General features: G+C 37.1%; 1 protein-coding gene across 6 annotated transcripts in view; it reads left to right on the top strand.

Moving 5' to 3' along the window:
* PHKB (phosphorylase kinase regulatory subunit beta) overlaps positions 1-24,272 on the top strand; it is a 225,674-nt gene that overhangs the window by 178,811 nt on the left and 22,591 nt on the right. For 5 of the 6 annotated variants that reach the window (XM_057713036.1, XM_057713038.1, XM_057713040.1 and 2 more), the window contains 10 exons: positions 3,254-3,337; positions 3,699-3,803; positions 4,943-5,025; positions 5,229-5,319; positions 10,740-10,801; positions 10,886-11,048; positions 12,184-12,265; positions 14,253-14,310; positions 16,465-16,555; positions 19,707-19,909. In XM_057713036.1, the coding sequence (XP_057569019.1) occupies positions 3,254-3,337; positions 3,699-3,803; positions 4,943-5,025; positions 5,229-5,319; positions 10,740-10,801; positions 10,886-11,048; positions 12,184-12,265; positions 14,253-14,310; positions 16,465-16,555; positions 19,707-19,909 (1,022 nt within the window). Of the gene's footprint in view, positions 1-3,253; positions 3,338-3,698; positions 3,804-4,942; positions 5,026-5,228; positions 5,320-10,739; positions 10,802-10,885; positions 11,049-12,183; positions 12,266-14,252; positions 14,311-15,443; positions 15,535-16,464; positions 16,556-19,706; positions 19,910-24,272 lie in introns of all 6 variants that reach the window. The other variant, XM_057713037.1, reaches the window with a different exon arrangement.

The following is a 24,272-nucleotide window of genomic DNA, read 5'->3' as shown; positions in this document are numbered from 1 at the left end:
AAAGCTTAAAGCTGTTCTCAGTCAGAGACCTCTGGGTCTGGTGGGATGACAGGAAAAATAGTCAATGACAATCCACTTTGATCAGTGCTATGACAGATGTTCGTACATGGTACTGAGGAATCACAAAGGTGGTAGGAAACATTTTGTTACAAAGTGAAAACTTATAACAGGTCATACCTTATTTTATACTTTGTTGTTATAAAGATGGTATTAACACATGATTTACAGTTTGGGTGTGTGGCATGGCTAATAAGACAGATTTGTGACCAGGAGCCTAGCTTCCCTGTACACATGTCAGAATGGAAGATTCTCTGTGGCTGCAGCCTCTGTTTCAAGCTAGCTGCATTTTGGGATTCATCCTCTAACATATACTGCCTGCTACATTGCTTCTTATAGTCTGCCTTTTAAAAGTAAAAATGTTCCCTCACATCTTAATTAATACATATATTCTTATGCCAATGGCTGCTCATTCTCCTCTGAGAAGCTGCACCCTCCTTCAGCCCACTGAAGAGGGTATGAGGGCAGACAGCTGAGGGCAGGGCTTTCACTGTGTGTGGTTAATGTTTCATGATATGGTAACTGTGGTTTGATTTGCCTCATGAGAGATCTGAATACAGTGCAGATCTAGAATGAAGTATTTCTGTATTTCTGGGTGGCTTGGTCCCTACTGTATGTTTCAGTGCATTAAATGGTGTGAATGTGTACAACGTAGGGATGGTATTATCTACACCCTAGAATGCAAGGAGCATTCTGCATCTGATTGCTTAATTGTCATAGACCTTCTCTACCATGGTTCAGAAAGTTAGGAAAATGCTTTTACTGTAATAGAGTAGTATTTAATGATTTCCTTCAAGCCTACCTAGATCAGTATATTTTAACTTATGCATGGTTGATTAATATAATCATTTGCCTACAAGAAGAAATGTAAAGTAGTTTAGACATAAATTTATTTCTGAAAAGTTGAAAATATTTAAGGGAAAGTGATCTCCATCTAGTGCTGTGCACTGTACTTTCAGTGTACCTGTACAGTATAATGCATATAGCATACTTTTTCTGGCCAGTTGACTTTGTCTAAAACCACTGCTGTTCCAGAATTAATATGCACAGCACATGTGGCTCAGGAGGATATTCACTTGCTCCCTCATTCATCCATCAGCTATTTCCTGAGCACAAGCTGTATGCTAAGGCACAGTGCCAACTCAGGGGGTGCTATTCTCTAGGAACATTCAATGCAGAAGAAGAAAGAGGCAGAGCTAACTCTGACATACATGTGTGCACCATGGCAGAATGAACAGAGAGCTCTGGTGATGACATTAATTTTGTATACATTGAGGCTGATATTTGAAATCAGTTCAAATCATAACCAGTAGATTGTGTAGAGACAGTTGGTTTGATTTTCTGTTAGGTTAGAGTTCTACCTCTCATCAGATACAAAAATGAATTCCAGACAGATTAAAGATTTAAATATTTTTTAATGATTTAAAATATAAAATCACTAGAAAAAAATAGGAGAACAGTTTACAACTGTTGGGAGGGGAAGTCCATTCTTAGAATAACATTAGTGCCAAAAAGCCATTAAGGAAGTGATTGACAGATTTAACTAAATATAGTTGAAGGTGGCATGACCCACCTGGCACATCGAAGGTGCTTGTGAAATTTCCTAGCAGAAAAATGTTTAGATTGAAATGCCACATGCTGAAATGATGTTTGAACTACTATGCAGTCATTCTCACATTTCATAACAACATTGAAGATGAGCAAATTGAGTAAAATATTTAATAAAAGGGTAATACTCTTAACATACCAAGACCTTTTACAAATGAAAAAGAATGACGAACGCCTGGTAGAGAAGGGAAAAAGGAAAAAGTGTGTAGAACATACAAATAGCTATTAAATATATGGGAAAATGGTCAACCATAAATATTTGAATACAGTTATTTAAAACTAAAATGAAATATGATTATGACCCAAGAGAGTGACAAAAATGGCCTATACACTGTTAATGTCGATGTCATTGGTTCATTATTTCCAGAGTGTGACCAACCTGGCATTATGTTTGAAAGAGAATGTATATTCTCTTTGATCCATCTGGTCTAGGAAATTATCCTGCAGAAGTAATAGTGCATGTCCAAAGATGGTTACTGAATTAGTTTAGAAATAACAAAAAACTGGGATTTTTGGCAAATTGGGTAAGGAGACCTCTTGATTGGATTAAGAGCTCGGCTGTGGCACTGATTAACTCCTAGCTCATTCCAAGTCTGCTTTTACTTTGTAGAAAAAACAATATTAAGTTTAAAAAAAATGGAACATCAGATTATATAGTATATGAACCTATTTACATAAATGTGTACATATATATGTGTGTGTGATATGAGTGTATGTTTATCTATGTACTGTTAAAGATCTATAACCCTGTCTTACACTTTTGGTGTTTCTTAGGGATCACACAATAAATTACACTCCTTTTAACACATACCAAAGTGAAATAGTTGTTGTTTAAGGTGTTTTGAGAGTAACAGGACCATTCACTTGTAGCATATGGATTAAATTTTTCATAAAATTCATATAATCAGAAAAATCAGTGAAGACATTTCCACTTTGATGGGAAATACTTGAAGGTGGGAATCTAGTAGAAGTTACGTGGCCCTCTTTTTTTGAATTTTAAATAGCCAAAACTTTTTTTTTTTTTTTGGGGGGGTACACCAGGTTCAATCAACTGTTTTTATACACATATCCCCATATTCCCCCCCTTCCTTGACGCCCCCCCCTCGAGTCCCCCCCACCCTCCCTGCCCCAGTCCTCTAAGGCATCTTCCATCCTCGAGTTGGACTCCCTTTGTTATACAACAACTTCCCACTGACTATTTTACAGTTGGTAGTATATATATGTTAAATAGCCAAAACTTTTATCACGTCGGAAGCATTTGTCTCTCTTTGTGCTTGTATGAATCAGATAGAGCCATGCAAGTTATAAATTCATGGCGTGACAGTGGAAGAACAATGTCAAATTTTAGAATGCTGGTAAGTGGATCTGCAAAAGTTTTGCTCTCAAATCTCCCAGTACCCCAGAATCTAACTTGATGTCATTAGCTGGATTGTTTTCCTACAAATCCATTGAATAAAGTTTCCCTGGTCTCTTTTTTCTCTGGAAAAATCAGAAATTAGCAGGGCAGTAGTCAAGGGGGGAAAAGGGGACAGAAAAGGAAAAGCATGAAGTTTTGTCTGGCTCTAATTTACATGTGTGTGTCTTACAGGCTTATTTCCATCTGGGTATCAATGAAAAATTAGGACTCTGCGGAAGGCCAGATAGGCCCATTGGCTGCCTCGGTACATCAAAGGTGCTCATTAAATTTCCTTCCAGAGCAGTGTTCAGACTGTAATACCGCACACGGGAATGTTTGACCTGCTGTGCATCCATTCTCACATTTCATCATATACTTGGGCTAATTATCTAAATTGTTATTTTCTCCAAGTAAATAATTAGGTTTGTGTGATATCACAAATTCTTCTAAAAATAAGTAAGCATCTCACTGCTATATTATTTCTAAGCATTGTAAGATACCTGATTATAGTAGCATTTACTAAGATTATTTTGTTTGTTTATTCAGAATTAAACATCAGTTTTAATTTTTATTAGGACTTGTCGTACTGTACCTTTGCCTTTGGTCTGTTATATATTTTTTTAATTATCCCTTACAGATTTATCGCATTCTAGGAAAGACTGTGGTTTGTTACCCTATCATCTTTGACCTAAGTGATTTCTACATGTCTCAAGATGTCTTACTGCTGATAGATGACATAAAGGTAGCTTCAGAATGCCTTCTAATTGAAATGGGAAGACTTTGTTTCTACTGCTTCTATCGTATGTGCTCCCGGGTCTACGATACTGGGTTAACACGGTATCAAATATGAAAGTACAACAATACCTGCATAGCTTTGAGGAGTTAAACTGCTTGCAGCATTAGAATAATAGATGTATTCTGTTTTATATGAAGTTGTATGGCTTGTTCTACCTACTACAAATGGGATGAAAGGATATATACTGTAGTTGTAAAAGCAGAGAGGGAACTGTTTTGTAAACCATGTTCATACGACAGTAAGTTTATCTCTTTTTGAGCAAAAGTTGAGTTGGCAAAATGATTTTATTTATGAAGAATTTCAAGTAGAACCTCACCTAACTCATAATACCCACTCAATTAAAATCTCCTCCACTCCCTTTTCCATTTGTAGAGTAGAGAAGCTTAGGGTCATGGCCCAGAGCATGAAGTCTGGAGCCAGATTTCATTTGTTAAAATCTTTACTCCACTGTTTACCAGCTGTGTGATCTTGGGCAAGTTAGTTAACTTCTCTGTGTCCCTGTTTTCTCATCTGTATAACTGAATAGGGCTGTCCTGAGGATTAGGAGTTAATATATGCAAAGCCCTCTGAATAGTACCTCACACATAATGAAGTGTTATGTATGTCTTTGATGTGATAAGGGTGGTGCTGATAGAAAATGAGTCAAATATAGAACTCTCCATGTTTCCGATTTTCTGTATAGATTCAGCCCAATCTTCTACCTGTTGTAATATAAATCTACAGTAATGTGGAGTGAGAATTAATCTTCTGGATGATAACCCTGGGTTGATTTTCCTTCCCTGGGACCATTCTTGAACTATTTATTAGGCCTCAAAAAAAAAAAAAAGAAAAAGAAAAAAAAGCAGCCTTAAAACATGTGTGATCTGATTATTTTTAGAATGAAGTTTAAAATTAAAATGGTTTCTAGCTTAACCTGTGTGTATTAGAACATTTCTACCCCTAGGTAGTCTATCTTATCCAGGGTTTGGTTGTGAATTATCCTGATACAGAAGAGCTTTGTTGGCTCTTTGCCACTAATTGTTAAGTATCCTGATCAGCTCAGATACTGTGCCATTACATCCTGCCTCATTCTTATGTTTTAATAGAATGCACTGCAGTTTATTAAGCAATACTGGAAGATGCATGGACGTCCACTTTTCCTTGTTCTCATCCGGGAAGACAATATAAGGTAGGTTGATGAAAGAAGTGAGGTTCACGCCTCTCATCACCATTAACACCGTGAACCCTTCGGAAGCAGGGCCTCCTTGTATTTTTATATCCATCTCAGCATGCGACAGAGTGTTTTGCATATGTAAAGGGCACTTGGTACTAGATTACTAATTTCTCATTTTATTAATGTGTACATTTTGTTTATCTGTTTATATTTTTCAGAGGTAGCCGATTTAATCCCATATTAGATATGCTGGCAGCTTTTAAGAAAGGCATGGTTGGAGGAGTCAAAGTTCATGTTGATCGTCTCCAGGTAGGCTTCTGAGTGTCAGTGTTTTTGTTTCTAGCACAATTAATCCACAGATACAGCTATGTTTCTTAATTATATTCTGTGTGAGGTTTTTGTCTGAAGGTTTTATTCTCTGTCTACCTTCCTATTCCTGTTCTCACCAACCTGTTTATCTGATCCCTCCAATCTGATGCTTGAGCAGTTGCAGTGGTTTCCCACCAGAATTTTAGACTTTAAAAGATTACCTCTGCATTTGGGGAAGCTGGGGTCCAGAGTGGTAAAGTGACCTGCTGTATAATCTCAGGTTCTTTGACTCCCTGGTCCAGTGCTCTTTTCCTTACCACACAGTGACATCCAACCTGGAGATAATCCTTGTTCCAATCAGAGTTTTTACAGCATTATTTGCACAGCTCCTAAATAAGAGAAGCCCTTTGTGGTTCCCTACAGCCATAGCAGCCTCTCTGTCACAGTTGTCTCCTACTAAACATTCTTTCTTCTTCAGCCAATACAGATTATTGCTGTGTTCTCAACTTTGTGAGGTTCTGCCCCTTTCTGCACACTCCATTTCCTCTGCCTAGAGTGGCCTCCCTTCTCTCAACATCACTGGGTTTGAAGTCTTACTAACAGACTTTAAAGGCCAGTTCTCTAGAATCACTCAGACCAGAAATGACACTTCTCTTTTTTAATATCCTTTTATGACCTTTAACATAAACTATCCAAATTGTAGTCCATTATGGACTTAAATGCCTTATTTCCTTTAAAAAGTTGTGATCATTCCATGGTCTTTTATGTAGTAGATACTTAATATTGAGTAAGAAAGAGGAAAATTTGTAGGTAATGTGGTAAATAGCACGTTTACATGCTTATTCACTGGTGCTTGTATTCAGTATTGTGCATACTTGATTGATTGATTTTTCTCTAAGTTTTTATCTTTCCCCCTTATTTTTTATTAATGTGTCTTTTTGTAATGCTTCCTGGGGCGATTTCTTTGATATCTATCAAGCAGCTCCTCTGTTGAGTTTTGTGTTTTGGCTATCATGTTTTTAATTTTCCTATTCATAGTATCTTGTCCTTTTTTTCTGGATGTTATATTTTGTCTTATTATTCTGAGAACATTAACTAGAGAGCTTTGGAAATTTTTCCTTTCGACATTATCTCTTTCAGGTTTCTTTTCTCTGTTTTCGGGGGGGCTCAGTCTTTCATGTTGGAGACGTTTATCAGATGTCTGGTAATCTTTAGCTATCCCTTCCTTTTTAAGAGTGAAAGAATAGAAAGTTTATTGGAAGCCGTGTGTTTGGCAACAAGGATCGTTGTCATGATGAATTTACTTGAAAGGTAGTCTGGTGGCGAGGGCCCTTTTTGCTGGGGGAATCCCCCGGTGCTGATATCTGGAGATTTTTGTCTACTGGGCCCTTCAGTCTCCCCAGAAAACAAACATCTAACCTTCTGCTTGAAGGACATACATTTTGCTTCCATGTCCTGAGAACAGGGTTCATGCAGTTCACTCCCAGCCCTGCTTTCCACTCCCCAAGTATCCTGAGTACTTTCAAAGTCTTTAATGTAATTGACTTTTTTTTCCTGCTCATGCTGTTACTTTATTCTAGAATTGCCTTTTTCTTTTTTTTCCTTGTAAGTCACACTTTAATTTTATAACGTAGGTCAATGTCACCTCTTTAGTGAAGTCTCCAGGACTAGAATTAATTTCTCCTTCCAATGTCTGTGGCATTTTCCTTGAGATTTGCTCTAGCTCTTATTTTAGGTATAGCTAGTTTTTTATGTCTGCGTCTCTGTGTGGATTGAAAACTCTATCAGGCCAGGCTTTACTCATCTCTGCATTCCCAGTGTGCTCTGCTCACTGCTGTGTTCTCTATGTAAGAAATGGGTAAATATTGGTTCATTGATTCAACAAATATTTACCAAGTGCCCTCTCTAGGTAGCAGAGATATAATGGTGAAAAAAATGTACGAGGTCCCTGACCTCATGAGATTTATTCTGGTAGGGGAGCAGAACCAAAAATAAAGCCAGATAGGGATGCAGAATAATGGGATGGAGTACAATCTCAGGTGGTATGTTTACTTAGAAAGGGCCTGGTGGAATATAATTGAATATCACTGAGCAGGATACCTTTTTAAATACTGTATTGCATTGTATCAATATTAAGTTATTTAATTATTATCAGAACTAAGGTATTAATGCCTAGCAAATTAATTACAATATTTTTAAAGAACTAATTCAGCCAATATTTTACAATACCTATACATGGAGTATAACCTTCAAAAATTGTGAAATGACTGTATTGTATACCTGTAACCTATATAATGTTGTACATCAACTATACTTCAATTTTTAAAAAAAACTAATTCAGGAGCCTCTGCAACCAACTGAATTTTTTAAATCAAAAGCTCTAAAGCCTATTAATGGAATCTAGAACTTGTCTGTTAGTTCAGATTAAATGTTTATGAGCTGAATTAAGGTGGTTAGGCTAATACAAATAGAAAATATTAAATCAAAATTACTTTTTTTATATTTTTGGTATTGCCTATCAGCTTTCAGAGTTAAAATTTCTTTCTTTTTTTTTTTTTTAAGCTCTTTTATGGAATATAATTGCTTTACACTTTTGTACCAGCTTTTGAGGTACACCAAAGTGAATCAGCTGTATTTATACATATATCCCCATATCCCCTCCCTCCCGCGACTCCCTCCCACCTCCCTGTCCTGGCCCTGTAAGGCATCACGCATCATCGAGTTGATCTCCCTTTGTTATACAGCAACTTCCCACTAGCTCTCTGTTTTATAGTTGGTAGTGTATATATGTCTGTGCTACGCTCTCACTTCGTCCCAGCTTCTCCTTCGCCCCCCACCCCCGCAACCCCGTTTTTGGCATTGCCTATCAGCTTTCAGAGTTAAAATTTCTTTTCTTTTTTTTTTAAATAAATTTATGTGTTTATTTATTGGCTGCATTGGGTCTTCGTTGCTGCATGCGGGCTTTCTCTAGTTGTGGCAAGCAGGGGCTACTCTTACTTGCGGTGCGCTGGCTTCTCAGTGCGGTGGCTTCTCTTGCTGTGGAGCACAGGCTCTAGGCCTGCAGGCTTCAGTAGTTGTGGCACATGGGCTCTAGAGCACAGGCTTAGTAGTTGTGGCGCATGGGCTTAGTTGTTCCGCGGCATGTGGGATTTTCCCGGACCAGGGATCGAACCCGAGTCCCCTGCACTGGCAGGTGGATTCTTAACCACTGTGCCACCAGGGAAGTCCTCAGAGTTAAAAATTCTTGACTCTTTTTTTTTTTCATAACCCACATTACAATCCATTATCAAATCCAGTTTTCTCTACCCTCAGATTATGTCCAGGATCTAACCACTTCCCTTCACCTCTAGCACTAACACCATGGTCCAAGCTGCATCATCTGTCACCTGGATTTTTATAGTAGTCTCCTAAATTCCTACTAGCCATAACACAGTTATTAGCTTCTTCCTACTCTACCTGGTCATAGGACAGTTAGATTATGTCCTATATCATAAGACTCCAATGACCTCCTCTTTCACACTAAGTGAAAACCAGAGTTCTTCCAATAGTGCTGTCCATGATCTGGACCTTCTTCTCCGACCTCATCTCCTACCATTCTCCCCTGCCAATTCTACTCAGCCACACTATCTTCCTTGCTACTCCTAAAACATACCCAGCATGCTCCTGCCTCAGAACCTTTACACTTGCTGTTCATTCTTCCCTCAGATCCATATTGTTGACTGCAGCACTTCCTTCAGTCTCTACTTACATGTCACCCTATTAGAGAAGTCTTCTCTAATCGCCTATATAAAATGGCAACCCTGCCTCCTCCTCCTTCTCTGCCCCAGCATTCCTCATCCACTGCCTTTCTCATTTCAACTTTGCACTTATCATCTGACATAGCATATTTAGGTTTTTGTTTGTTTGTTTATTGTCTACTTTATTTTGTTCATGCTATATCCTCAATACCTGGCAGAGTGCTTGGCATATATAGGTGTTCAGTAAATATTTGTCTAACAGATTAGTTAACTAGAGAGCAAGATGTGTGGATGTAAGCCTGCATCTTAGGAAATATCACTCTGTAGACTTCCATTGTGCTTGGCGCTGTTCTCTGCCCAGGCACAGACTCTGCTCTCAGACCCTGACTGTGGCTGGGCCACATAAAAACGTGCAGATCAGTTGCATGTTTGGCCTTTCTTACTCAGACTCTGCAAGGAGGCTTTAGTACGATTGCTGGTAACATGTCCATCCTGCCATTTGTAGTGGGTATTTGTTGATGATCTACTTTATGAGATTTCACTGAAAGAGAAAGCAGCACAACTCTGGGTGGTTCGCCAACAAGAGCAACATTCCCTGTATCCTGTTGCTTCACATTTTAAATGAACAGTGAGAAAATAAAGTGATATATGTAAGAGTTTTGATTGAAGAACTGCCTTATTTTTAAAATAATTTATGGCTTGTTTTCTGGGCAGTACATTTCTCACTTTTATCTGACAATTCATCAGATAATTAGAAGTGACACAGTGCTAAAAATCATTGTGGGTTATCATTCATTTATACATTCATCATGAACCACTGACAAACAACAACTATGTTCAAGTTTGGCCTCATTTAGTTTGCTCAAGCTATAATCAGGAACTAATAGAATATAAAATGACCAAATATTGGTTGCCAGAACGTAGAGAAGCACTGGCCCAGATAATCAACACCTTCATAGTCCTGAAAAATGGAGACTTGGCAGTATCTCATCATTGGATAGTCCTGAAATTTATTACGGTAGCAAAATCCAGAGTGTAATTTCACATTATCTTTTCCAAAGACAACGTTAGTATTTCATGGGTTTTTTTTAATTTCAAAATTTTATCTTTTAACATTTTAATAAGTACTGAATTTTAATTGAGCTTAAAAATAAATAAGAGGACAGAAAGAAAAAACAGTTCATCTTATGTTGATTCTACTACTTATTGTGACTCATGAACTTGTAGCTTGATGTGTATGTTCTATTTCAGGGGGGTTGTAGTATGTGAAAATCTCTGATTTTAGAATGCTCATTTTAAGAAATTACTTAAAAATCATATATATGTATTTTTAAATTTTACTATTTATTTGGTTGGTTGGGTCTTAGTTGCAGCAGGCGGGCTCCTTAGTTGCAGCTCACCAGCTCCTTAGTTTTGGCACATGGGCTCCTTAGTTGTGGTATGCGAACTCTTAGTTGCAGCATGCATGTGGGATCTAGTTCCCTGACCAGGGATCAAACCCAGGCCCCTTGCATTGGGAGCTCGGAGTCTTACCACTGCACCACTGGGGAAGTCCTCTGATGTATATTTTAAGTAAACTTTTAAAAAAAGTATTATGTACTTACAGAAAAGTATGTGCATAGATCATAAGGTTATAGCTTGATGAATTTAAGAGTTGTGACTCTTTTCTCAATCACATTTCAGACATTAATATCTGGAGCTGTGGTAGAACAACTTGACTTCTTACGAATCAGTGACACAGAAGAGTAAGTTCCTTTAGGTTATTACTGTGCTTCTTGAGATTACATTAAGAATGCAGGAACTCTGAAACTTTTTCTTTTAAATTCTAGGCTTCCAGAATTTAAGAGTTTTGAGGAACTAGAAGTTCCCAAACATTCAAAAGTCAAACGACAAAGCAGCACCTCCAATGCTCCTGAACAGGAACAGCAGCCAGATGTCACCATTACTGAATGGAAAAACAAACCCACCCATGAAATTCTTCAAAAACTGAATGTGAGGAAGATTCAATTCCCATATGGCCCTGAGTGAGGTTGGCAGAGCAGGAACTCCTGGGGGCAAACCATATTTCTTTTTGTCTTCCCAGAGAAAGTATCAATTAACCTGGAGGTAGATGGCTTGTCTATACCTGAGGCAGTAATAAGAGGTAGTTCTCATGGTCTAATTTAGCGTGGATGTCTTGAAGATGCTTAAGGAGTGGGTTGTCTTGAGTATGAAAGTATCGTATAGCCCCTTAAAGAAGTACAGAAGTATAGTTGCCTTTGAGAATCTCCAGATTTCTCTTTCAGTGCCCTTTCTCTCCTTTTCCCAGCCTGGTCTTCCCTGCTGTCTCAGTATTTAGGGTTGATGCTTGCTTTGAGTCTCTCCAGCCTCTGAGGAAAGCAATCCTATATCTACATCCATATGAACATTATATTAGCAACCTAGTATTATACCTTCCCTGAGGTTGTTTTCATTTTAAAGGAGGAGGGGTTGGGGTGTAGGGTATAGTACCTATCAAAGGAAATGAAATTCTAATGGTAGAGCTATAAACACAGTGACATTTTATTGGACCATACAAATTTGAGGTATAGGCTAAATATATAACCTGTTGGATACCAGTTCTTGTGATTCATTGATAGTATCTATAGATCTACATAAGCATGAATATGATACAGTAGGCATAAAACATAACACATAAAATAATCAGTCTACACATGTCCCCTCCTTTCATCCTTCTCTCCACAGTGGGTTGATGGCAGCATGGCCTCCCATTTATGAGCAAGTGAAGTCAAAAAGGGAGCGGTTAAATGACTTGGCCAAATCTCTCAGAGAGTGGCAGAATCAGTATTAATGCTTATAGACAACATATTTTCTACTTATTACTTATCTTGTTTCCTGGAAAATTTGGTTATTAAATCCTGCTACCTCAGGAAGCCAGCTTGTCTATCCTCTGTTTCCAAGATAGCTAAAATAAAGAGTTCTATCATGTCATCTAATGCTTGGTAGTATATCAATGACCTTTTGTCTTTTCTCAATTGCGTAGCAGAATATTTCCTCTTTGCATCATGTGGTTTCATGATTAGTTACGCCCTGTGGTAATTTTTGTACCCGTTTCATTCCAGTTACTCATAGTGATTTATATTTTCAGGATTGTAGTTGTCTTGCTAGCCAAGCCATCCTGCTGGGTGTACTGCTCAAAAGAGAAGGCCCCAACTTCATCACAAAGGAAGGTAAGAGTACATGTCTAAGAGAACGTTTTTAAATAAAAAGAGCTCTGTATTTTTGAATATATATCAAATATGCATAATGAATATCCACTAAAACGTTACAACTTATCTTTTCCTCTATTAAACCTCTTTTTTTAAACTTTTAAAAGGAAGATGTTCATTCGTACTCCCTAGAGTGGAATAGATTGTTTGATGAATGAACTCCTGAATTGCTTTCATGCAGTGATGCTTGTTTGTTTCTCTGATTGTCTGAATGGTGTTGAAGCCTGGATTCTGCCTGTGACTGTTAACTTCTGATGACTCCATAGTCGTTTATTGACAGTTTTTGTTTCCAGTTTTCTTTTCTGTGTTTTCAAGAACAATATTGAATCATTATAGGTATAAAAATTAGGTCCTTCATGGTCTGCAGCAGCCATGTGGAATGGAACATGGCATTTAATAGAATTGTACTCTCAAGATTATTTACAGAAATAAATCATTTCTAATCATGTTCTTGTCCACTCTGCATTAAGGATGAAACCCAATTGTCCCTGAAATATACATTCATATGTTGAGTCACTACTCTAAGGAATTTTTGAATTCTGTATCATGGTCTACTTCTGGCATTTTGTAATACAGAATAGTGTAGGATACATTTCAAGTATTTGATGTCTAGCTACTCAAAGTTTTTGGCTCATCTGAAAGTCCTCTGTCCAGAGAGGCATATTGATTTGGTTAGAATTAGAAATTGAGTCGATATTATAAACAGCAATGTAATTAATAAGATTTATAGTTCTGGTAGTGAACTAAACATAATTGTTTATTCCAATAAGGTCTACTTAGTTTTTGCCTTATTGTAACTAAGAGATAACCTTCTTGAGTATTATACAGTGAATTGAATAGTCTTAATTTTTTTTAACTTAATAAAGGCAGAAGAACCCTAAGCAAATTTCAAACAGAATCATTCACGTTTCTAATTAATCTTAAAAATCACAGTATAAGCATGATCCCAGTTATATTGAGGACATTTATCAAAATTTATACTTTAAAACAATAGGATCATTAAAAAGCGAACATTTCATTAGGAACCTAGAATTCAGAATGGTTATTTTAGTAATGCTTTAAAATAAAACAAATGGTTATTTTAGTAATGCTTTAAAATAAAACAAATGGTTATTTTAGTAATGCTTTAAAATAAAACAAAATTTATATAAAATAGTTTGTAATGAAAATGTTGAATTATTTTTTAAACCATTGTTATAAACTTGGGAATAATATTCATCTGTTACTTAGATATGTAAAAGATTTTAAATGTTTTAAATCTGTGAAAGCTTATACATTGAAAATCATAAGCATCTGCAGAATCTGAATATAATTTTATCCAATTTGTTATAAAGCTATAAAAATAAGTTTAGGGTAAAATGATAAAGATCTTGTTCTTTACCCTCATTTCCTTTTTTGTGCTGTGTCTTGTCACATGGTTAATTTATTGACAAACCAGTCATGAGGCTAGACCACATGTAAATTGCTGCCAAAGAGTGAAACCCAGCAGTGTTTTTTTGAGCACTGTTATATGATCATGCACGTAACAGAATCACATAAAGTTTTTTTGAACAAATAAATGAAGAATTATATATATTCAGAGTCTACAGTATTTGTTCAATTTGCTATATTCTGTTTTTTATTTTCTGTGTTAAATTAAAATAACTTATTTTTATTTTTTAAAAACACAGATTGTGTATTAAGAAAATGATAAATTTCAAGAAATAAAGTACTTATCAAAACCATAGACTCAAACTAATTAGTAACAAGGGCTGGGGACATTCACACTATGTATTTGGGTCACATATTTAAAAATGTCAGGTAGTTCAGAACACTAATGGATGGATGTATCAACTCTAATGGAACAAAATGAAAATTCAAGAGTGATTTTTTTTTTTTTAAGGATAATAAATGTTATGCATTTAATTAAAAGCTTTTTTCAACAAAGACTCTATTATCCGATGTCTAGGTACTGTTTCTGATCACATTGAGAGAGTCTATAGAAGAGCTGGCAGCAAAAAACTTTGGTTCGTATTAGCGTCCTTGTTTTATTTTTGTGTTATCATATTCAGTATCCTAAAGATAATGGACCAGTCTTAAAGGTGGTTATTCATCCTAATATTTAGTTTTAAACTTCGAGGTTACAGCACTGTGACTCTGCCTACTTTCTAAGGATCTACCTGCATTGCATTTTATCGTGGCTTTCCCAAGATATTAAAAACATGTCTGGGAGTAAAGACATCCTTAGGAATAGAACCTGAAGAGGACGTGCTGGAATGATGCTCTAATGACTCTTTCCTACTCTGTACCTCCGCTATCCTAGCAGGGTGCTTTAGGTTCTAATTTGTATTTGGGAAACTTGCTCTGTTATCAATGGTCATGAAGAGGCCAGTGTTTCATTTAATCACAAGCAAAAAATAATATACTTAGGAAATAGTTCTCTCATGACAAGTTGAATGAATGCCAGTGATTGTAGTTGCTTCATAAAAAGTAACTGATATGTTCTACAAAGGTAGTATCTTCCCAGAGATTGAAGAAAAATTAGGTAAGTTGAGATAAGATTGTTTAATTTCACAGTGGGGTAGGTATTCCTAAATGCATGCCCTCTGCATTTCTGGAGCAATTCTAACAGTTTTACTAGCAGAATCTAACATTTTGAAATTAAGAGTATATAAATGTACACATATATTTTTTAATAACCCATTATCTAATTTTGAAAAAAAAAAAGTCTCAAGCAGTGTCATAAGAAACTCCTTTAACCTCAGTGAGCCTCAGTTTTCTAATCTCTAAAATAAGGGGATTAGACGAAAATCTCTTAGCAGTATTTCAGCTCTATGATTTGTAGTAAATGTACCATTCCAACCCAGAAGAAATTATGTAATAATCCTGTGGTTAAGTCTCAGATTTTTGCTGTAAATTCTTGGCACAGTAAAGGCATGCAAACCAATAGATGTTGCTTTTTAGGCAGTAAATTTCAAATGTGGTCTATAATCTTATCTTTGGTTAAGCAAACCTATTTTTGCTTTATGTTTAATACTTGTATTTTAGATAAATGGTTAGAAAACGTTTAGAGTCCTGACTGTTATGTTTAAAGGAACAAACTCCTGGAAGTTTTATTTACTGTATTTTCCCTTTTATGGCTTTCCACTGACACACCCAGGTTGGCGGTACGCTACGGGGCTGCATTTACCCAGAAATTTTCTTCCTCTATAGCCCCACATATTACTACTTTTCTGGTACATGGGAAACAGGTAACATGCACAGAATTTGGAAATTCAAGCTGCTTGAAATGTGTGGGCTTATTTGCGTTCTGAGGGTTAAATACGTCTTTTGGTCTTATAGTGTGTGGGTGAAAGCTTCTCTAAAAGTAGGAAATGTTTGTTTCACTAACTTTATCAGATATAACTTAATTTTCTACTAGTTCATCTATGTTGAGATTAAGCAATGTTAAGTGTTTTTTATAGGTCAGCTCCCATGGATATCCTGAAATACAAGAAAAGAGTTTTAAACCTACATTTTTATTTTATTTTCTCCATCTAAAAGTTCCACATGAATTTTTACTTTTGAGGGGGGAAAATGTCTTATGTATTGCATGTGCTATGCTTAAAAATCTGTTCTTACAGTCTAAGACTTTTTCAGAAATGTAAAAATAGCAGTGTGAATTCCTTCCTCCAACATTCTGGCAAGAAAAAATAATTGCTGGTATCTCATTGTATCACTTCCTAAAATTGAGTACTAAGTGAGTCCCCTAATCCAGGAATTTGGCTATCTAGGCACCAAAAGAAACTTGATTTAAAGTGATTATAGGAATAGAGGGCATGTACCAGTGACAGTCTTAATAATGAATTTTTAAATGCAAAATCAGAATAATCAATTCCTCCTCCTTTGCCACTCCCTGCCAGGGGGATAGTTAGACTCCTTTTTCTTTCTTTTTAAGTTGTTAATGGCATGAATAATGCTGGTGGCAGAGATGAGGAAGAGGTTTTCCCTCCCTAATTCTGGGTGGTCCTGCAGTCTGGGAAATTTCAGCTGTTCAGTCCTGTGTCTTAGGATCAGTGTTTCCTGCATATTATTACATGAGGACCTAATTGTGCATATTTTTAAGTCTCCCCATTCAGGGGCCCCACTCATTCATCATTTAGATTTGTCAACCTCTGGCCTGCTCTCTTCTTTGCCTCCAGGTCGGTGGTACGCCATGCAGCAAGTCTTTTAAGTAAACTAGTGGACAGCCTGGCCCCATCCATTACTAATGTTTTAGTGCAGGGCAAACAGGTAAGTATCTGATTTTCAGACCCTTGGTCACAGTCACAAAGATTTCTGGGTAGGATCCTGGCTTTTAAATCTGGCAAGCTTCAGTGTCATAGGCCTCTCACAACCACATTTACAGTGGCTCAGGCATTTCTACAAAAGGCTCCTTCCCCAAGCAAAATCTAGTCTTAAAGATGCACAGATACTAAGTATCTGTGCTGCACTTTAGAGCTTTAATTTTCAACTCCTGTGTTAACTTGAGATCAGTGAAGACGCTGACAAAGAAAATGGTATGATACCTATTAAAGCACTCCAGACAGGCTTAGGGTAGATGGAGCAAAGACAGGGAGTAGTGAAGGGCACATTTTCCCTTCTACTCCACTTAAATTCTTCTCCCCCTTAGAAATGCATTGGCTCCCCAGATCCTTAACCCTCCAGGTGACCTCTCCTTCCAGCTCCTCTCTTCCCCTCACACCAGGGCCAGCTCTTGCCAGTTCCTCCTCACAGAGTCTAGTTAGCAGTCCCTTTCTCCTCTGAGTCCTTGCAATAGGCCTGCAACACTTCTCACAACCTGCCCTGAATCCCGGTTCATTTGATTGTGTGTCTCTCACCCAGGGTGGGCCATGAACCCCTGGAGGTCAGGGTCTATGTCTTGTCCAGCACCTGTCCCAGTGTGCCCAGCATTGCTCTGGAGAGGCACTTGGTGAATGTGGGTTTGAATTGAGCCTGTGCATGTGGGCATGTGGAGTGGGATATGGCTGCTAATTTTTTGTTTTGTTTTCTATAAGCTCTAATTACCTGGCTGAATCATCTTTGATTGGAATGAAAACCTGTTTGCTCTCTATCTCTTCTTTAGCAATATGTGTGCTTTATCATGTCTTCCCAACGGTTAACCTAGGAATGTAATAAGCTTTAATAATACAAAAAACTTTAACCCTCTTTGATGGAATCAACCCATTGTTCATATCTGAGGGCTCTTAATTCATTAAAATTGAAATTATTTCATCATGACATCTAGCTTTTGAAATGTTGAAAGAACAAATTATTTTTTTCTTTAATATTTAATAACAATGAAAAAATTATTGTACTAATAAAAAAACTCCTGAGAAAAATTTAAATAACTTTTCACATATGTTGTTTTCTATTTTCTCCAAATTATTAAGAGGTAGAATTTTCATCCTCATTCATCAGCTAAATAGACCAAGCCACAGGTGGTAAGTTGTCCGGTGCCTTTCCTCACTGCAATCCTCAAATCCAGCCACAGAGTCCTGTATTGTTGGCTTGGACTGAGCCACCTCTTAAAGAATGTAAACAGGCTTTGGGAAGCCATTTTTCCTTGGATTTTAGGCCCCTGTAGTATATCTGAAAATATAGTTAATTCTATGACGTATGAGCATATGAGAAGTTTTTGGCAATCTCTGAGGTCACTGGCACCTGACAGTTGGAGAAGGGGGTAAGTTAGGGTTGGTCATGTCCATTCTATACACTATGTAGAGGGGAATTGCAGCCTGTGATCCTGAGATTCTGTTCCCCAGAGAAGAATCCTGGAGGCCTTGGAGCCTGTCCTGAGGCTATGGCTGGACCATTAACCACCAGACCAGCACATCTTCTAGGGAAGCAGTCACTTACAGAGCTGGTTACCTGGGAGGCTGCCAGCTCCCCTTCAGGTGTATGAAGTCCATTCATTGACTGCATTATAAACCCTTTTACAAAAAAGAAATGAGAATGGAGCATTCCACGTTTGCAGTTGCTCATTTATGAAATTCCACCCTGAGAACTGAAGTAATATTGTTTCTACAAAGCACTTTCAAATCACCTTAAGCTCTCTGGAATGAAATAGTGGTTTAGTCATCATTGCTTCCAGAAGCAATGATGTGCCTTCTGTTTGTCTTCTTCTTTATAAGCTGACATTTTTTTAAAGCTCTCTATTGGAATATATTTGCTTTACACTCTTGTACCAGTCCCTGAGGTACATCAAAGTGAATCAGCTGCACCTACACACCTATCCCCATATCCTCTCCCTCCCGCAACTCCCTCCCCCGCTCCCCGCCCCGCCCTCCAAGGCATCACCCATCATCAAGTTGATCTCCCTTTGTTATAGAGCAACTTCCCACTAGCTATCTATTTTACAGTTGGTAGTGTAAATATGTCTATGCTACTCTCTCACTTCGTCCCAGCTTCCCCTTCGCCCCCCACCCCAGCCCCGTGTACAAGCTGACATTTTAATAAAAGTAATCATACTTGGACTAACTGGTTGTTACAAAAAGCTAGCAGTTCTCAGTTTTCACTCCATCACAAAGTTGGGGCAGAAGACTCCCTGTACTGCTTTCTCCCCTCATCTCAGAAAACACCGGACCCTTTGATGTCCTCTTCTTTTTCCTGCCTCTTATAATTGTGCACTGTACAAGGAAGAGAGAGAAGGGTAATGAGGAGGAAGGAGGGGCTGAAGACTTCTCTGGGAGGCAGAATGCTAAGGCGAGAGGAGAAAGGGGGAGCAGAGTATTTATTCCTCTTGCCCAGCCTCAATAGCACTTTCGGCTTTGAATTTTCATTGCCATTACCCTCTGTGCTTTCTCATTTCGCAGGCTTGTGGGCAGCCTTGTTCATTCCCCTCCACAGGCCAGAGGTACATCAACAAGTATTTCAGCACTCATTGGGTGCCTGGGACTATGCCAGGAAGAGTGAGGCTGCACTACAACTATATGTCCTTGCACCTGACTTTGAAAAGATTACAGTGCTGTTAAAGAGCAAAAACTTCCACATGAGCAATTGTAGAAGAAGTGAAAAATATACTCTTGAATATAGACTATACACTAAAGTAAAACTAGTCAATGTATTCTGGTTTCTCTGGGGAGTTTCTAGTACTAAAGTTATTCAGAATAATTTTATCTTAATAGTTATTTACATTCCTTCCCTGCTTTTATCCACTCACCTCCACTCCCCTAACCGGGACCCTCTCCTGCCCTTGTATTTCAGACCAGACTGAACCATCATGAACTCCAGTGGGAGTCATGCTTTGAAAGCCATTTTAATAAATAGCAGGAACAGTTATTCTACCTAATTCCCTAGCTTGCATAGAGTAATTTCAGCCTGCCAGTCATCCTGAGCCTTGAATTTTTTTCTTTTATCTGCTAGTAGCTAGGAAATTTTTACAATAAAATTCTGCCACCTATAGGTAACTCTGGGTGCCTTTGGGCATGAAGAAGAGGTTATCTCTAATCCTTTGTCTCCAAGAGTGATTAAGAACATCATCTATTACAAGTGTAATATCCATGATGAGAGGGAGGCGGTCATTCAGCAAGAACTGGTCATCCATATTGGCTGGATCATCTCCAATAACCCGGAGTTATTCAGTGGCATGCTGAAAATACGAATTGGGTGAGTAAAGTACTTTGCATTTGCATAAGGAGAATTGTTCAAGTTGTTCTCAGCCTCTCTGAGTGAAGTGCTGCCCCAGATTCAGTGGGTATTTAGGAAAGTGCATCTTCCCCTAAGTCATAGAGATGTCTGGCGGTATGAAGAAATAAATACTAATAGCCTGAAAAAATCCTCCTGTTTATTTAACTCCCAAGTAAGATGTAGTGAAGTAACTCTTTTCTCTAGTAAAATCAAACTCCAGGGGTTTAAACAAGTGTATCACGTTAAAAAACAAACAAAAACCCCACTGTGCACAATACTTGCAAAAATTCCTATAAATAAAATGGATAAAGCTTAAGAGAATGCTTTTTTTATTAAAACTAGGTGTCAGGAGGACACACTCAAAAATTTGGTCCTTTTAAGAATTTTCTTCTGCATCCATTTTCTACCAAAATCTAATTTTTAGTCATTAAAATCGTAAGTGTTCTCGTGGGAGAAGTTGAAAGTAAGGCTCTGGTAACCTTGAATCTTCTAATCAAGCATTGTGTGAGGCAGTGCGGAAAGGCACGTGACCAGGCTCTGGCATCCAGCGGAACTGAGTGAAAGTCCTGACCACCACTCATCATTTAAGTGGCCTGGGGCCAGCGACTGAACCTCCCTCTGACTTTCATACCAGCCTCACTGTTTTGTGTGAAATGAAACAAGATAATATGCTTAAGAGGCCTACCACACCGAATAAAGTATAAATGCTTCTTTCATTTTTTAAAACATTTTTTATTGTATTGAATACAAGTATCACGTGAATCTGTTCTAATTGTAAAAATGTCAAAAAAAAAAAAGAACCACAACAATAAAACATATAGAGTAACCTAATATGTGGCCAGTTTGGGGGATGTTCCTCAAGTGTTTGAAAAGAATATGTAGTTTGTCAGGCACAAATATATATGAATGTGTGTGAGTGTGAATGAGTGTATAGCTTGCTAATTGTATAATTAGATCACCAGTATCTTTACTATTTCTGTCCTACTTGACCTTCAATTATTGATAAATTGTAAAATGTTCTCCTGATTATGAATTTGTCAGTTTCTCCTTGCATTTTTATCACTTTTGCCTTATATATTTTAAAGCTTTGTTTTTGTGCTTGTTACCATGTTTAACAATATATCTTACTTTGTGTCATTTATTTTGTAATCAAATTATTTTTTAATTATTTTTAATTTCAAACATCTACAAAAGTATAGAAAATAGTATAATAAAGCCCATACTATTACCCAGCTTCAACAATGTCATCATATGGCCAATCTTATTTCAGTCATACCCCACCACTACCCACCTCACCCACACTCCCCTCTGGATTTAAAGCAAATCCATCATATCATTTAATCTGTAAATACTTCGCTGTGTATCTTTAAGACGTAAGGACTTTTTAAAAGCATAACCATGATCCCATTACAATGCATAAAATATAACAAATGAATTCTTTTTGTCTAGTATTACTACCATGCCTGCTTTCTTTTTCTGTTGTTATTAGCTTGGTATACTGTCTTCCATTCCTTCACCTTCAGTGTTCTTTTTTCATTTTGTATTGATATGTCTTTTATATTTAACAATTCATGCCATATTTACTTTTAATCCAGCCTGAGATTATCTTTTAATAGAAATATTTGTCATATTTGGGCCATTTCATTTATATTTGGACTTATTTCTGCCATTTTATTTTGTTTTCTAGTTACCATGCTTTCTTGTTGTTACTTTTTTCCTTTCCTCTTTATTGCTGGATTGATTTCCCTTTCATTTCTTAGTTTTAATTTTGCATGTGTGTATGAAGTACTTTATGTAAAATGATTGCCCATTTTTTCCTTCAAAAACTATATTAAAAACTAGTTGCTTATTGGGAAATATCTGAATGCCTCTTGTTTCAACAATTCTCATTCTAGGAATTTAGACATACTTCAACAGCAGTCTTCATTTCAGCCTGGTTTGAAATAGTGAGCCATACAATAAAATGCTGCCCAGCCCTTACAAGTAACAAGATTGAGTTAACATACTGGCGTTTATAAATGTCCAAGATAAATTAAGTGAAAAAAGTTGCAAATGTATCGTTCCATTTTTATAAAAGAACAATAATACTGTACATATATATCTATAATGTGTATGTGGAAAAATATACATAAAATCGGTGTCAGTTTTCTCTGGGAGATTTCTACTTTATAAGTTATGCTTTTCAGTTTTATTTAAATTCTTTTAGTTTTTAAACTATTTGCCTGATTTCAATTAGAGTATATTTCAGGTGAGCTTCCCATTCTTTATCTCCTCTTTCTTTTGATTGCAAAATGAATTCACTCTGCATACAAGTTGTCCTTTATTTTTATCCCTTAAAATAATTCCTTTCAAATATTAGGATGTATTCCAAATCAATTATAAGAACTTTGAATCACATCCTGATTGTTCAGTCTCTGTTAGCTCTAAACTTTCAACTCCAGTTCTTGACTATATATGAGGTTGCAGAAATGGGTCTTTCATGTGAATTCTTTAAATGAAAAGAAGCATGATTCTTTGTATCCATACAGGTATTAAAAGTTCTCTGTTGTCACAAATTCAGGCATTTCTCTGAGGCTGAGAAGTATAGGTTTATAACTCTTAACAAAGCACATTCTCTGTAATAAATATTCCATTCAGGAGACTCTTTAAGTGATAGTCATCCTTGCTGTGACTTAAGCAAAGGCTTAGAGTAAAAGTTAACTGTTCCCTGGGATTTTACAATGCTGTGTTTTTCAGCTTCTAGTAGTTTTTCCTTTACTGATTATTCAGCATTTTAGGCTAATTTATGTTCTCTCAACAATCCAATGTAATTGTCTTTCTTGAATCCAAATCTGACCTGAAGCTTGTTTCTCTGCATGAGAATGAAGTATGTTTAGTTTATTCTAAAAATAGTTTTCTTCCTGTTTTTGTATCTGCTATTCTGTATGTTCAATGCCTTCTGTGAGAAATACAGTACTCTTTTTTCCTCAAACTGTCACCCAAAATAAAAATGTCAGGACAGAGCATCTGACTTACTATCTGATGATAGAAAAAAAACCCTCCTAATGAAGAAATTTGCCAGGAAACTTTAATTATTCACTGTCCTGAAACTCATCCTGGACTCAGTTGTGGCATAATATTCCCATTGATTAACAGTGTCCCCGCTCAACTAATCATGTGTTTTTCCCCCATATGCTGGACTCACAGGGTCAGCTCTAAACACTGGGACGTGGTTATCTGGTGAGGAGTCTAATTTTTTTTTAATAAGAAGTAATTTATTTAAGAAATTTACTTCTGCTGAGGATAAAAACTAGATCTTCTTTTCCTGTCTGTATTATGGTCTAGCTCACAGGAGGTGTTCAATAAAATTTGACAGATTGTTTAATATACAGGTTATAAGTAGATTCAGATAGTTTGCCTTGAGCTAGTGATGGGGAATTTAGGGAAAACAAAAACATGTCTCTCTACTCAGAGAAAGAAAGGATTCTTTTAATTTTGATAAATGCACTTGGTTCATACAAGTCATGTCCTTCAGGAAATGACAAAAGTTAAACAGAGCCTTGTTTATACGAAAATCTAGTCATACAGAGACTAGAAGGTTGTGGCTCTTTCTCCATTCATCTATTAATGGAATGGGGCAGTTAGTCATATCAGAGTATGGTACAAATTACCTTTATAATGGTACTTGTCTGAGCTACATTCCCAGTAAGGATCTAAGGGGATACATATGTGAGTAACTTTAATTGGGATTTATACCCAGGACTGCCTGACTCCAAAGTTCTTGTACTTCAATCTTGAGTACTTTGTGCGTGTTTTCACTTATGTATATACTGTTGCTCTCTTTTCAGGGAAACAGGCCTTACTGTTTGTTTCTAAAACCTTATGGCCTTTATGGTCCCTTCTAACTGATTTCAACTTATGACCCATTTTATATTCAAGTATTCATTTTGCAGCTATGATGTGCATTGGCTCGTGATGGTTTTTGCCTTTCGTTTGTCAGTCCTCCAGTCCAGGATCAGTACTATTTAGTATTGTACAGTACAAGACACACCAAGGAGGCCGAACAGTTGCAGGTTAACAAACATAAAAAATGAGGTTTTGCCCCCCTTCATTCATCATGAAACCAAGAAAATGGGAATGATTTGGAACTGATTCTAAGTTAGCCCCTTGTACAGTGCAAGAGATATATTAAGATACTATGAAAATTCAGCTTAATTAAGTAACTTACCCTTGGTTACAAGACCAAGAACCAGGATTTGAACCTCAGGTGAATGACTCCAGAGTTCATGCTTCCCCATCCCTCTTCCAGCTCTCATGTATATGAAAGAGGGAGGCCGTCCCTGCTTTCGCTTCCTCGTTGGAC

The sequence above is a fragment of the Hippopotamus amphibius genome, chromosome 16, assembly GCF_030028045.1.
Source record: "Hippopotamus amphibius kiboko isolate mHipAmp2 chromosome 16, mHipAmp2.hap2, whole genome shotgun sequence".
Classification (NCBI taxonomy): Eukaryota; Metazoa; Chordata; class Mammalia; order Artiodactyla; family Hippopotamidae; genus Hippopotamus; species Hippopotamus amphibius.
Note: the sequence above shows the minus strand (reverse complement) of the source record. Positions and strands in the feature narration are given on the sequence as shown.